The sequence below is a fragment of the Asterias amurensis genome, chromosome 3 (assembly GCF_032118995.1).
Source record: "Asterias amurensis chromosome 3, ASM3211899v1".
NCBI lineage: Eukaryota > Metazoa > Echinodermata > Asteroidea > Forcipulatida > Asteriidae > Asterias > Asterias amurensis.
In genome coordinates, this window is record NC_092650.1 from 14,179,987 (window position 1) to 14,195,872 (window position 15,886).

General features: G+C 39.5%; 2 protein-coding genes across 4 annotated transcripts in view; one reads left to right on the forward strand and one right to left on the reverse strand.

Annotated features, from left to right (window-relative positions):
* LOC139934975 (ribosomal biogenesis factor-like) overlaps positions 1 to 10,573 on the forward strand; it is an 84,837-nt gene extending 74,264 nt beyond the window's left edge. The window contains exons 5-6 of one of the 2 annotated variants that reach the window (XR_011785745.1): positions 9,236 to 9,590; positions 9,745 to 10,573. Coding sequence is in view for 1 of the 2 variants with exons in the window: in XM_071929408.1 (XP_071785509.1) it covers positions 9,236 to 9,307 (72 nt within the window). In the remaining variant the exon portion in view is untranslated. Of the gene's footprint in view, positions 1 to 9,235 lie in introns of both variants that reach the window. The other variant, XM_071929408.1, reaches the window with a different exon arrangement.
* A 3,437-nt stretch (positions 10,574 to 14,010) lies between these two features.
* The window catches only part of LOC139934678 (leucine-rich repeat and coiled-coil domain-containing protein 1-like), a 33,554-nt gene continuing 31,678 nt past the window's right edge, over positions 14,011 to 15,886 (reverse strand). For both annotated transcript variants that reach the window (XM_071929034.1, XM_071929033.1), the window contains one exon: positions 14,011 to 14,637. In XM_071929034.1, the coding sequence (XP_071785135.1) occupies positions 14,512 to 14,637 (126 nt within the window). In that variant the 3' untranslated portion in view covers positions 14,011 to 14,511. The remainder of the gene's footprint in view (positions 14,638 to 15,886) is intronic.

Consider the following 15,886-nt stretch of genomic DNA (forward strand, 5'->3'; position numbering starts at 1 on the left):
TATATTACCCCGAGAGATACGAATAATGCAAAGACCTTCAACATGCGAGGTCTTTTCTTTAAGGTTCAGGTGTCTTGTTTTTGGTTTCATCCTTTATGGTTGGTGGCTCACTATTATTTCCCTTTCTTACTTGAGAACAGGGGAGATTATTTCCAATCGTCTGATGGCTCTTTAAGGAGTGTGCCTTTCACACATACCTGGATGATCTGTTCTTCATCGGTCCCCCCCCCCTAAAAATAATAAAAATAAAATGAAGACGAAAAAGCACTGTTGTTTTGTCCGCCATACCACTCTCACTCATTTTAGAGTGAAAGACGAGTACTTTCAACTCAATTTATAGAGTGAAGTTCGTTCCAATTTCACTCAAAAAGAGTGACACAGATTGACTTTCACTCTCAAAGGAGCGAAACTGATACCAATCGGACAAGCGAGTGACTCTTTTCCCTCTTTGAAATTAAAGGAACACGTTGCCTTGGATCGGTCGAGTTGGTCTTTGAAAAGCGTTTGTAACCGTTAGTTATAAAATGCATATATGGTTAGAAAGATGTTTTAAAAGTATAAACACAAAGATCCACACAAGTTTGCCTCGAAATTTCGTGGGTTTCCTGATACTTTGCTAACTAACACGGGCGGCCATTTATGGGAGTCAACAATTTGACTCCCATAAATGGCGACCGTGTTAGTCGACGAGAAAAGGAAAACCGCGCAATTTCAAATGATACTTGTGTGGATCATTATACTCTACTTTAAAAAAATCTTTCTAATCATATGCATTTTATAACAAACGGTTACAAACGCTTTTCAAAGACCAACTCGACCGATGGACTTCACCCTTCAAGCAGGACTGCAAAGGCTCAGGAATGATTATCTCAAAAAGTTTTTTCCAGTCAGCTTTTTTTTGGTAGCAACGAATCTTAACCCCATTCCTCCTTTAAAAAAACCTTGGCTTCCGTCGGAGATAATTACTATTCCTAACCATGGCATGTAAATTACTAGGGAAACGTATATAGGGGCATGGAAGTATAGAAAAGTCACCCAAAAGCAAACTTTGTTCGCAGTGATTACTTTGGAAGACAAGATTGGCGTGTTGAAACACGGCTTGCTGATTATTGAGTGTCGAGTTTGTTATTATTTAGAGTAATAACCTCCCCTTGGGAAAGGGGACGCAATTAAGTGATTGTCCACCGCCCCTCCTGTCATCTCTTCGGTCCCTCTTGCTTGACACGGGTTGAAGAGGGTGAAAAGGGCCCTTTTGTCAGCTGCCAATTCTTAAAGATTAAGGACTCTCTGATAAACCAAATCTCGGTCTATTCTTGAAACTTTGATCAAAGAGGGTTGACGTCCGGAAATTAGCCTCTCACACTTGAGATCACTCAATGGTGATGATACGAAGAAAGAGTGGTTAGGGAGAACGTCAACTCTCTAAGGGGATACTTAAAAGTCCCTAGAGGGATCTAAAGGAACGTCTTAGGGCAGGGGGAATGGGTTCCATGAAGTGGCTTGGTTATGGGTGGTCTGGATATCGTTAAGACTTTCCCGTTTGACTTTAACGTTTTGTGTTGCTTCTTGTGTTTCGTTTCTGGGAGTTTTTCTCGGAGTCCAGAAAGAAGGGTTTGAAATAAGATTATGTCTGTGTATGTCCCATCTCTGAATTGGGTTTTAAAGACCAGTGTTCTCACTTGGTGTATATCAACATATGCATAAAATAACAAACATGTGAAAATTTAAAGACGGTGGACACTATTGGTAATTGTCAAAGATCAGTCTTCTCACATGGTGTATATCAACATATGCATACAATTACAAACATGTGAAAATTTAAAGACAGTGGACACTATTGGTAACTATCAAAGATCAGTCTTCTCACTTGGTGTATCTCAAAATATGCATAAAATAACAAACCTGTGAAAATTTGGTCTCGATTGGTCGTCGGAGTTGCGAGATAACTATGAAAGAAAGAAAAAACACCCTCGTCACACGAAGTTGTGTGCTTTCAGATGCTTGATTTCGAGACCTCAAATTCTAAACTTGAAAATGTCTTCTTTCTCAAAAACTACCTTACTTCAGAGGGAGCCGTTTCTCACAATGTTTTGTACTATCGAGCTCTCACCATAACTCGTTACCAAGTGAGGTTTTATGCTAATATTTATTTTGAGTAATTACCAACGGTGTCCACCGCCTTTAAAGGCAGTGGACACTATTGGTAATTACTCAAAATAATTATCATCATAAAACCTTACTTGATTACGAGTAATGGGGAGAGGTTGATGGTATAAAACATTGTGAGAAACAGCTCCCTCTGAAGTGACGTAGTTTTCGAGAAAGAAGTAATTTTCCACGAATTTGATTTCGAGACCTCAAGTTTAGAATTTGAGGTCTCGAAATCAAGCATAAGAAAGCACACAACTTCGTGATACAAGTTTTTTTTTCTTCTTTCATTATAATCTCGCAAATTAGACGACCGATTGAGCTCAAATTTTCACAGGTTTGTTATTTTATGCATATGTTGAGATACACCAACTGTGAAGACTAGTCTTTGACAATTACCAATAGTGTCCACTGTCTTTAAGCTTGATTGGTCGTCGGAGTTGCAAGATAACTATTATGAAGAAAAAAACCTTGTAACACGAAGTTGTGTGCTTTCAGATATTTGATTTCGAGACCTAAAATTCTAAACGTGAGGTCTCGAAATCAAATTCGTGGAAAATTCATTCTTTCTCGAAAACTACGTTACTTCAGAGGGAGCCGTTTCTCACAATGTTTTATACCATCAACCTTCTCCTATTACTCATCACAAGAAAGGTTTTATGCTAATAATTGTTTTGACTAATTTACCAATAGTGTCCACTGCCTTTAAACAAACAAATAAATTTATTATTGTTAGCGAAATGTTATGGCGCCAAGATGTGACAACATAACCATGGGATATTAAAACCTTTAAAGGGACCGTAACTCTTGTTTTTTGTGTGTGACCGTTCGATTGTTTTAATCCATAGTATAGAATAAAACTAAACTATGAAATCAGTTCAAAAATTGGTATCGGTTAGTTCCCTGCAGGAAGAATGATCCGTAACTAACTGGAATAATCAATATGAGTCTCAACTTTCAATTTTAGGGAATAAAAACTTGTTTCTTCTTCCATAACCATATATCTTCGAAGAGAAATGATTTTCAAAATGCTAATCAAAAGCCGCTGTAAATCTAACCAAGTAAGTTTTTTATTGCCATTCGTGTTAGGGGGGGGGTGGGGGGGGTTACCGAACGTACACCTTCCCCTTAAAGGCACTGTAAACGTTTGGTAATTGTCAATGACCCGTGTTCTCACTTGGTGTATCCCATCATCAGCATACAATATACAAGCCTGTGAAAATTTGGGCTCAATCGGTCATCGAAGTTGCGAGAAAATGATGAAAGAAAAAACACCCTCGTTATAGACGAATTTGTGTGCTTTTAGATAGAGATAAAAGACTTCTAGCTAGAAGTCTTTTATTATTTTAGTGAGAAATTACCTCTTTCTCAAAAACTACGTTACTTCAGAGGGAGCCGTTCCTCACAATGTTTTATACTATCAACAGCTCTCCAATGCTCGTTACCAAGTCAGTTTTAAAGTTAATATAGTATTTTGAGTGATTACCAAACAAGTACCTTCCCTTTTAACCCCCCCCCCCCCCCCCCACCCCGTGTCAATGCCTTACGATTCGAATCAGTTGCCTGCGTGGCATTAGAAGCAGTCGCCATGTTTATTGACGGGGAATGAAATAATTTCCTGATATTTCAGCGAGAAGATTAGTCTAGCTTAGGACCCTTAGACAAAACACTTCAGTTTAAATTGATGTTTGTTATGACTGGCACCGATTCCAAAATATTATTGGTCCGTTGAACCGGGCCCCTCCTGTCTGTTAGGATTAAAGGGCTTTATTATGTAGCCTTTCTAATTTTAACCCTTCAGCAGCTCTAGAACTCTCTCTGCATGCTCTTCACTGACAAACACAACACCCACACTTCAGAGGTCCGTGAACCCTTTGCCACCTTACACTCAGTAGGTTCAGAGTCATGCATGCGGTCAAAATTTAGACTTTCCGTTTAGTTTTGTTTGTTTGCTCCTTTTAAAGGCAGTAATTACTCAAAAAAATTATTGGCATAAAACCTTACTTGGTAACGAGTAATGTGGAGATGTTGGTAGTATAAAACATTTTGAGAATTGGCTCCCTCTGAAGTAACGTAGTTTTCGAGAAAGAAGTAATTTTCCATGAATTTGATTTCGAGACCTCAGATTTAAAATTTGAGGTCTCGAAATCAAGCATCTGAAAGCACACAACTTCGTGTGACAAGGGTGTTTTTTATTTCTTTTATTATCTCGAAACTTCGGCGACCAATTGAGCTCAAATTTGCGCAGGTTTTTTTTATATATTGTATGCATATGTTGAGATACACCAAGTGAGAAGACTGGTCTTTGACAATTGCCAATAGTGTCCACTGCCTTTAAGCAGTGATGGTCAGTTTGTATGTTTCCCTCTATAAAAGAAACAAACAGCCCGCAGTCTGCCTTTAATTGCTGAAACTATATTTTGTACTAGTATTGTGTTGTGTTTGTTATTTGTAATTTTTGTCTGTAATTTTTTAAATACTTTTTTTAGTCACACCGTAAACAAAATGTCTTTTACTTGTGAACTGCCTTTTACTTGTAATTTTTGTCTGTAATTCTTTTAACTTTTTTTTTTTTTTACTTGTGAACGTATTGATTCGCCCCCTTTTGTGATACTGTTGGCTCTCGCGAGACTAATGGCTCTCGCGAGACTGCCAGCTCCAGACTTGCCCCATACTAACTGGGCAGTAGCTGAGAGAGCAGGGGTGTTGCAGAAGTCAGGAGTCTCGCAAACGCAACAGAAGTGTCGCGAGACTTTGTTTAGAAAACAAATTGATGTAGCACCTTTAAGACCACCAGTATTTGCGTTTTGAATGCATTAACAAGTATGATGTCCTCTTATTTGTAAACAAAATCATCAAATGAAGCGCATTTAGCGTTTTTTTTTTGCAGACTTTGGCGCTATATAAGTTTTAAATGACTTCTAGGGAAAATAGTTGTCATTTGTCTACCCTGTCCCGAGTAGACCAAACAGTCTTTTAAATGACCTCACCTTTGGTCATAACAAAATTGTTATCAATGGTCGTAAAGAAACCAAACCATTGTAAATCCAAAAATATTTCTTTGCACGTCGAGGTATAATACAAAATAATCAACGCACCTAAAAGTGTGACCGGACAAATAAATAAAATTGATAGCAAGGTCACATCTACTATAGGTTAGGGTCATAAACAGAGTGGCGGTCACTTGGATGGGCCAACAGATTAACAATGATGAAATAGTTAGTGTCGTTAGATGCCAGAGGGCCAATATTTGATCCATTTAGCCTTGGAATATAAGCCATCTTCCCCTTTCTTCATATAATGGGATTGAAAAATTCAACTTTTACCGGTAAATCCTCTTTGTATGTCACTGATCTGATGTGGTAGCGGAAGTTGACAAAATAAATCGTTATGTAAGTTAATGGTGTATGAAGCTTTTGCGATCTTTCTGGTTGTGTGGCAAATCTCAATACCATGTAGCTCATCAATAGATGTGTACCGGCCTTCAAGTCGGGCATTACTCTCTCCTCTCCAGCCCCCCCCCCCCCCCCCCTCCACCCAATCACCCCGAACACCTTTAGGTTTAGAAGTGGGTAGACATCAAACTCTTGAGTGTCGGTCAGTCTCCTGACGAATACTAGAGAGCAGGGGTGGATACCACGAAGAGTTAAGACCAGTCTTATCTCTAGTTGGGACGAGTCCTACTCGTCCTAACTTAGGACTATTAACCATATTATGTTTTTAATGTCCCCTAGGACTCCTAGTCCTAACTCTCAAAGAACTCACTCCGCGGAGTGTAGTTGGACACTTTCTGAACAGAACAAAAAGTAAAAGTTCACAGATTTACTAATAACTTACAGGGTTTACAGAAGGTAATGGTGAAAGATTTCCCTTGAAATATTATTCCATGAAATGCTTTACTTTTTGAGAAAACATGAAAACAACTATCAATTCTCGATATCGAGAATGTCATGGCACGGCGAAACGTGCGGAAACAAGGGTGGGTTTTCCCGTTATTTTCTCCCAACTCCGATGACCGATTGAGCCTAACTTTTCACAGGTTTGTTACTTCGTATGTAAGTTGTGATACACGAAGTTGGGCCTTTGGACAATACTGTTTACCGATGTTGTCCCTCAAAGATTTTGAAGATTTATGTGACAGGTTATAAAAACATGCCCCTTATTTTGTTGGTTTAATAAACTTTAATCGAGCGCCCTCAACGCCAGGTTATCGGGTGCTCGCATAATTCCGTTTTTAACCGATTTTGATTGTCTTCATTCTTTCAGGTAAATTTCCCCCTATTTTTGTATAAGATATTTCCATTTCTAAAGTTGTTTAAGTTTATTATGTAAGCTTGTTGTTCATTAGACATGAGTTTGAGAAATTATTGTCTGTAGAATCTTCCATTTATGCTCTTAGTTTGGTAACCGTTTTATAAATTTATTGCCGATGTAAATAGTATTTCAAGATGGCGCGGCCCACAAAGCCGTGGCGGGAACCGCAAACGTAATTTTATGTGTGTGAAGTGTTTTGATTATTCATTTTCTCTCGTTCAGTCATTTGTTTTAAGTAACTTTGATATGATTTATTGTAAAGTGTTGAAGTTATCCCATAATTCATATGCATATGAAGACAGTCGTCATAATAACACCCATTGAGTGTCACATTATGTTTTGAGAAATTGGACACTTATGGTAATTGTCAAAGATCAGTCTTCTCACTTGGTGTATCTCACATATGCATAAAAACAAACCTATATAAATTTGAGCTCAATTGGTCGTCAAAGTCGCGAGATAATTATGATTTTTTTTTGTATGAAAGCAAAAACGCCCTTGTTATGGTCACACGAAGTTATGTGCTTTCAGATGCTTGATTTCATGACCTCAAAATCTTATTCTGAAGTCTTGAAATCAAATTAGTGGAAAATAACTTCTTTCTCAAAAACTACTTCACTTCAGAGCAAGCCGTTTCTCACAATGTTTTTTACTATCAACCTCTCCCCATTACTCATTAACAGGTAAGGTTATAAGCTCTTAATTATTTGAGTATTTACCAACAGTGTCCACTGCCTTTAAGAATGGCAATTGGCAATTGAATATTGAGAAAAGACTTTGGCAAAACATGTTTTTATTGTGGATTTGCTGAAGCGTCTAAAGTCCAGCAAGCCAGCAATGTAAAGACGTCTTGGTTGTATAGAAAGTGTACACTTCTGCTTGTCTCCACGTATATTGGAATTATCTTATTCCATTATTGTAAAACAAACACCTAAGATATCCCATGGAGGTGGCTCCATGGATATCCCGAGTGAGTATGTAGCTCTGCAATTATTCACTTAGGATTTTGGTTTTTTGCAGTTGGAGATTTCATATTTCAGTGACCTTCATTTTTGCTCAGACATCAATTCTAGAGCTAGAAGCCATGTTACACATCACAACAGGCAACCAACCAGTTGATATCCAATAAGGAAATTCATTCACATTTAAGTTTTTCTCATCATTTTCTTGGGGATAGTGAGTTAAAGCTATAAGATGGTCTCTTGTGCTGCTGAAGAGTCAAAACGTTGCAGTTGGTTGCCTGCAAAGTGGCCCGAATAATTGCTCTGGAACACTAATAAATTTGTGCATTTATTCAAGCGGGGGAAGTGGAACAGTTTCCATATGGCGACACCACTTTTTCATCCAATATGAAATAATGTAGCATCTAATTTACCTCAATGAGATATCCCTTTTTGTAAAAATTAGTGAAAAAGTGGTGGCACCATACGTAAAGTAGTTTCTGAGATAGTCTGAACATCTTACACCAACTTCAAGGGTCTTGAATTATGCCCATGTCCATAATCACATTTGATTCTGCATAATTTCACATAACATCCTTGGTTCGTGAGATTAGCAGTTTGTGTAAGTTCGACCTCTGTGAAGTACGAGCATACCATCCATTGACCACAGAGGGCGCCATAAGCAGCGCTGTGGTTCTTCATGTTTTGGGTTAACTTCATACATTTTTTTGTGCCTGTTCGTTAGATGTGAGATGCGTATTAGTTGGGTGTCATGGCTGAGCAGATGAGAGCTTGGAACTCGAGCTCTGGTGTTTCTGTTCAGCAGAGTGTGGGTTTGAATCCCGGTCGTGACACTTGTGTCCCTGAGCAAGATAGTTATAACCATAAGCTTCTCTCCACCCAGGGGTTAGTTAATGGGTACCTGTGATGGCAGAGTTGGTTCTTGTGATTGATTAGCTTAGTGTGCTACATATTTGGCGGCACAGGCTGTATACTCCCCAGGGAGCTGAGATGGTTTAAGGAATGATTTAAGGCCCACTTGACCAGGGGCACTAATGTTGAAGAGCCATGAGCGTCACTGCTTCATGGATCTGAGCGCTATATAAGAAGCTACTATTATTAGTTCTAAATAACAATAACAACAAATGAGATGCTTAAGATAATCTTTTTTATATATATTTGTTTATCATGTTGAGAAGAATTCTATGACAAACATCCCGCATTGAGTGAGCAATCTGAATGTGATTGTTTATATGGTTAAAGGCAGTGGACACACTATTGGTAATTACTCAAAATATTTATTATCATAAAACCTTTCTTGGTGACGAGTAACGGGGAGATGTTGATGGTATAAAACATTGAGAAACAGCTCCCTCTGAAGTGCCATAGTTTTCGAGAAAGAAGTAATTTTCCACGAATTTGATTTCGAGACCTCAAATTTAGAACTTGAGGTCTTGAAATCAACCATCGAAACGCACACAGCTTCGTGTGACAAGGGTGTTTGTTTCTTTCATTATTATCTCGCAAGTTCGATGACCGATTGAGCTCAAATTTTCACAGGTTTGTTATTAAATGCATATGTTGTGAAACACCAACTGTGAAGGCTAGTCTTTCACAATTACCAATAGTGTCCACTGCCTTTATGAGGGTGAGTTTTGTATGCTTCACAAATTGATTTCTTTTTTTAAAGGAAATTGACCTTTAATCACAAGTTAGTAAGCTTGTCTTTTGCGTGTCCTAGTAGTTAAAACTGCGGGGACATCTCTGTTGATCTAAAACTGATTAGCTTGATTAACTTTACACCTTTGTTTTTATTTTATTTTTATTTGTAGATGTCACACTCGTCATCAAGTATACAACAGCCCAATATGGACGAAGCTACAAAGCAAATGGCGTTATTATGAGATTTGCATCAAAGACACATTTTGTTGGGTAACTTATTGATGGCTTCGGAAGTGGAAGGCTGGGTGTCCTAGATAATCTGTCCCTGGAGATTGTGCCCCCCCCCCCAACATGACCAGAAGGAGGAGAAATTTGCACACATTTTACCGTATGTGGGACAGAATCTCCGAGGGGACAAAAATCACCTGCTACAACCGAATGTCAGAATTTCCTGTTCATCATTGCAACTTGAATGCTGGGTAAGGCGAAACTATAAATAGAAAATAAACTTGCGAGTACAACCATGTGTAAAGACCCAGTCACACAGGCCCCTATTATGAGAACGAAAACGATACAAAGGCACACCCTTGATTGGTTGAAAGAGCGTGGGCGTAATCTGCGTGGAACATTTCAACCAATCGAGGTCGTGAATTTTTATTGTTCTCGTCATCGGGGCCAGTGTGACCTGGCCTTAAATCTCTTCAGAGTGTTGGCTCTGAAAAGAGCTGGTTTAGTCTTGACGTTTTTGTACAGTATACTCTGCTTGTCTTCAGGAGAAGAACGCTGGGGTTGCACTGAAAATCCATGAATGGTTACAGACAGACAAAACAGCCGCAGTATATCGTACAGCAAACAGCTGCAACATTTAACCATATAGCTTACATCAGTCTTGAAAAGACACTGGACACTATTGGTAATTGTCAAAGACCGTTTTCCCCACTTGATGTATCTCTACATATGCATAAAATAACAAGACTGAAAATTTGAGCTCGATTGGTTGTCGGAGTTGTGAGATAACTATGAAAGGAAAAAACACCCTTGTCACACGAAGTTGTGTGCTTTCGGATGCTTGATTTTGAGACCTCAAATTCTAAATTTGAGGTCTTGAAATCAAATTTTGGAAAATAACTTCTTTCTCGAAAACTACGTTACTTCAGAGGGAGCCGTTTCTCACAACGTTAAATACTGCCAACCTCTCCCCATTACTCGTTACCAAGTAATGTTTTATGCTAATAACTTGTTTGAGTAATTATCATTAGTGTCCACTGCCTTTAAATATTACGGTCATAATTGATAGCAAATCTATTTAGTTGGTGGCTAACATTATTGATGAAGGGTTGTGAATGCTCTATTGTTAAATCTCTGTCTTGTTGGCAGTTCTATTGTGTAATTGTTTTGGACAGCTTTGTTTATAACTTTTATTCATTGCAATGTCTTTGAAACAAATAAACTGAAGTATTAGGACCCTACATCTTAATATTTGTCTGAATTTTGATTGAAAGTTTAGAGTAATTATGTTGCAATAAAACAACAACAAAACTTTGATGAGTCTTTTGTGTTAATTTTTGTTTTAGAGTTCATGAGTCACAAGGCTGAATGCTTGTTTTTTTAAACTGAAATTAGTGAATAAAATTTCGCTAAAATCTTGATAAAAACAATGAACTTGGCCCTTGTATTTGTCCCCATACTTAAATAAAGAAAACGCAAACAACACTTGAAAGTTGTGTATTATGTAGGTGTTTAATAATACTATACACATTGTATTATGTGCTCTATTGTTCTACACTATCTTCTTCGATAACAAATAGTTTATATTTTTATAACTGTCAAAAATTCATTTTCATTTGTTGACGATAAAATAAATACTATGTATAACAGTATCTACATCAAATATATAAGCCAAGCTGTATAAACATCCATCAAAAGCTTCTTTGAGTACTAAGGCATTGAGTGGTACGACATTAGAGACTAGGGCATTGAGTACCAAGGCATTGCAGACTGAGGCATTGAGTACCAAGGATTGTGACTGGGGCATTAAGTACTAGGGCAGTGAGAACCAAGGCAATGGAGACTGGGGCATTGAGTACTAGGGCAGTGAGTTGAGGCATTGAGTACTAGAGCATTACAGACTAGGGCATTAAGTGCGTAGGTAGTACAGACTAGGGCATTGAGTATCAAGGCGTTGGAGACTGAGGCATTGAGTTCTAGGGCAATGGGTTAGGGCAATGAATACTATATAAGGCATTGAGTACTAGGGCATTGGAGTGTGGGGCATTGAGTACTAGGGCAGTGAGTTGGGGCATTGAGTACTAGAGCATTAGAGACTAGGGCATTGAGTGCAAAGGTAGTACAGACTAGGGCATTGAGTATCAAGGCGTTGGAGACTGAGGCATTGAGTTCTAGGGCAGTGGGTTAGGGCATTGAATACTATATAAGGCATTGAGTACTAGGGCATTGGAGACTGGGGCAGTGAGTTAAGGCATTGAGTACTGATACATTGATTACTAGGGCATTAGAGACTAGTGCATTAGGTACCAGGGCATTAGGCATTGAGTACTAGGGCAGTGATTTAGGGCAATGAATACTATATAAGGCATTGAGTACTAGGGCATTGGAGACTGGGGCATTGTGAGTACTAGGGCAGTAAGTACTGAGACATTGAGTACTAAGGCATTAGAGACTAGTTCTTCGAGTACCAAGGCATTGGAGACTGGGGCATTGAGTACCAAGGCATTGGAGACTTGGGCATTGAGGACTAGGGCAGTGAGTTAGGACAATGAATACTACATAATGCATTGAGTACAAGGGCATTGGAGCGGGGGAATTGAGTACTAGGCCATTGAGTTAGGGCATTGAGTACTGAGTAATAGGGCATTGAATTCCAAGGCATTGTAGACTGGGGCATTGAGTACCAAAACATTGGCGACTGGGGCATTAAGTACTTGGGCAGTGAGTTTTGGCATTGGGTACTAAGGTATAAGAGACTAGGGCATTAAGAACCAAGGCATTGGAGACTGGGGCAGTGAGTTGGGGCAGTGAGTACAAGAGCATTAGAGACTTGGGCATTGAGTACTAGGGCAGTGAGTTAGGGCATTGAATACTAGGGCAGTGAGTTAGGGCATTGAATACTATATAAGGCATTAAGTACTAGGGCAGTGAGTTAGGGCATTGAATACTAGGGCAGTGAGTTAGGGCACTGAGTACTGAGACATCAAGTACTAGGGCATTATAGACTAGGGAACTGTGTACCAAGGCATTGCAGACTGGGGCAGTGAGTACCTAGGGCAGTGAGTTAGGGCAGTGAGTACTGAGACATTGAGTACTAGGGCATTAGAGATTAGGGCATTGAGTACCAAGGCATTGCAGACTGGGGCATTGAGTACCAAGGCATTGGAGACTGGGGCATCAAGAACAGTGGCAGTGAGTTAGGAATTGAGTACTAGGGCATTAGAGACTGGGGCATTGAATACATAATGCATTGGAGAATTCGGCATTGATTACTAGTGCATTGAGTTAGGGCATTGATGACAAGGGCGTTAAAGACTAGGGCATTGAGTACCAAAGCATTAGAGACTAGGGCATTGAGTATTTAGGCAGTGAGTTAGGGCATTGAATACTGAGATCTTGCGCTTTGCAAGCAGATGGAATCAATGCATCAGTGTCAAGATACAAAGGAAAACCATTGACTCATATGTTAGATTTTTCCTCTCATAAAGATGAAAGAGCCCTGTCCAATGGCTTTCCTACCAAATCAGCAAGATCTACCGCAATGAATCAACAGTTTAGAAAAATAATTCATGTGGATGACATTAGAAAGCACTCCATTCAGAGAAATCAATCTTCCTGGATGGAACTAAACTGACTGAGCTCCTTGTCCACTCGTCTAGAACCGATAGTATAATCATACTACTCCTAAATACCTTAGACAGTTTCGCTATTTCTATTGGTGGAGAGCGCGTCACGTGGGTGTGTATAAACCTTTGTTAATGACCGGTAAAAAGTTATAATTCATGGGCGTGACATGCGACCTTGCACCTGTTCTTTAAAGACGGTTTCTTTATTCCTATTAGTCGAGAGCAATGGCTGAAACAGTTGTGCCACATCACGTGATAAGCGCGACGCGCACAGCATTTCCTTATAAGGAGTTGTGTTGAAAGAAATCATTTAACAATTATAATTGTTGCATATATTTAATTTTTTGACCAAAAAGTGATGATGTTTTTAACCGAAAAGGTATTTATGAATGGGAATCAAAGTGTGTTGAGTCGGTTTTCAACTAGTGGTTTAAACACGGAGGCCTTATTCTTTATAATTTACCTCGACTTCGTCTCAGTAAAATTATGAAGAACCAGGCCTCGTTGGGATTAAACCACTAGTTGAAAACCTCGTCACCACACACTGATTCCTTTAATAACACCTTGAGCAACAATTAGGTGAGGTTTGCAGTCATACATTTGCAGTGAACATTTCTTATGAGCAGTGTTGGTTCTGCAACGGACTGGTGGTTAAATACTTGTGCATTGACTACCAGTAAATAGACCTTTCCATTGAAGATAAACAAACCCCGCTGGTTAATAGCATGGATGGGGTGTTTTTTCTTTCATTATTATCTCGCAATTGCGACGACCGATTGAGCTCAAATTTTCACAGGTCTGTTATTTTATGCATATGTTGAGGTACACCAACTGTGAAGACTAGTCTTTGACAATTACCAATAGTGTCCACTGTCTTTAATTACTTTTTGCTCCGATATTGTTAAATAGGTCTAACTTAAAGAAACACGTTGCCTTGGATCGGACGAGCTGGTCTATAAAAAGCGTTTGTAACCCGTTTTTTTATAAAATGCATATGGTTGGAAAGATGTTTTAAAAGTAGAATACAATGATTCACACAAGTTTGCCTCGAAATTGCGTGGTTTTCCTTTTACTGTGCGAACTAACACGGTCGGCCATTTATGGGAGTCAAAAATTTGACTCCCATAAATGGCCGACCGTGTTAGTCGACGAGGTAAAGGGAAAACCGTGCAATTTCGAGGCATGTTTGTGTGGATCATTGTATTCTACTTTTACAACATCTTTCTACTTATTTGCATTTTATAACAGACGGTTACAAACGCTTTTCAAAGACCAACTCGTCCGATCCAAGGCAACGTGTTCCTTTAATATTCAGTAGATTTTTGTTTGTGTGTAATCTTGATTGTGCATTGCAAGTATGTGAGGACATTGGCCTCCATGGTACGACCAAAACACTGAAATGAACATGAATTTAAAATGTCTGATTTGGACGGAACATGTGGATAGCACCAATGTTTAAATCTTCATTAAGCAGCTCACAGGAACTGGTCCCTCAGAATCAGTTTCAATAATTGGAAAATGTACCAGAAAATCTGAACACCAGGTGCCTCTTGCGTTGGTTGGGACACTGTGATCAGGACTCGGACCCCGTATCACGCTAGTCCCTGTGTAAGATCCTTGAAGGCGCTGGTCAGTTTCTTCACCTTGTCTTCCATGACTCGTTTCTGATTGTCAGACTCGGACAGAAGGTGTCTCATTTCATCCTCTACTGTCAAGACCTGAAATAAATCAAATCCTCAGTCAAATAGCTTGATATGTGAGGTTACTTGAATATGTATTAAAGGCAGTGGACACTATTGGTAAATACTTGAAATAATTGTCAGCACAAACCTTACTTGGTAATGAGTAATGGGGAGCTGTAGTAACGGAGAAAGAAGTAATTTTCCCTGAATTTGATTTAGAGACCTCAGAATAAGATTTTGAGTTCTCGAAATCAAGCATCTGAAAGCACACAACTTCGTGTGACTAGGGTTTTTGCTTCAAAGTTATCTCGCAACTGTTATATGCATATGTTGCCATACAAAAAGTGAGAAGACTGAGGTGAAAATTGCCAATAGTTTGCGGTGTCTTTAAAGATAAGTATTTAAGTGGAAAATTACTTCTTTCGCGACAACTACATTACTTCATAGAGAGCTCTCCATTGTTTGTTACAGAGTAAGTTTTTATGTAAACAATTATTTTGAGTAATAACCAATAGCATCTACACTTGGTCCCCCTATAGCCCCCCTTCGGTCCCCCTATACCTCCATATCTTACCCTCTGATAAGCAGCATCAATCTCTCTCTGCATCTCTACCCTCATCTCTTCTACTTCACCCAGACGTTGTCTCTTCACCATCTGCAGCTGTCAACTCCACACACCTTTCTCTTCCCATCTACACTTGGTCCCCCTTATAGCCCCCCTTTGGTCTCCCTATATGCTCGTATCTCAACCTCTGATTAGCAGAATCAATCTCTCTGCATCTCTACCCTCATCTCTTCTACTTCACCCTTATTGAGTCTCTTCACCGTCTCAAGCTATCAATTCAACACACCCTTCTCTTCCCCTGGTCCACTTACATGTATGACCCCCTTGGCACCCCAACGTCCCCATATCTTACCCTCTGATTAGCAGCATCAATCTCTCTCTGCATCTCTACCCTCATCTCTTCTACCTCTCCCCCCATGGTGTCTCTTCACTGTCTCAAGCTATCAATTCAACACACCCTTCTCTTCCCCTCTACCCACCTTTGGTCCCCCCTATACCCCCATATCTTACCCTCTGATTAGCAGCATCAATCTCTCTCTGCATCTCTACCCTCATCTCTTCTACTTCACCCAGACGTTGTCTCTTCACCATCTGCAGCTGTCAACTCCACACACCTTTCTCTTCCCATCTACACTTGGTCCCCCTTATAGCCCCCCTTTGGTCTCCCTATATGCTCGTATCTCAACCTCTGATTAGCAGCATCAATCTCTCTGCATCTCT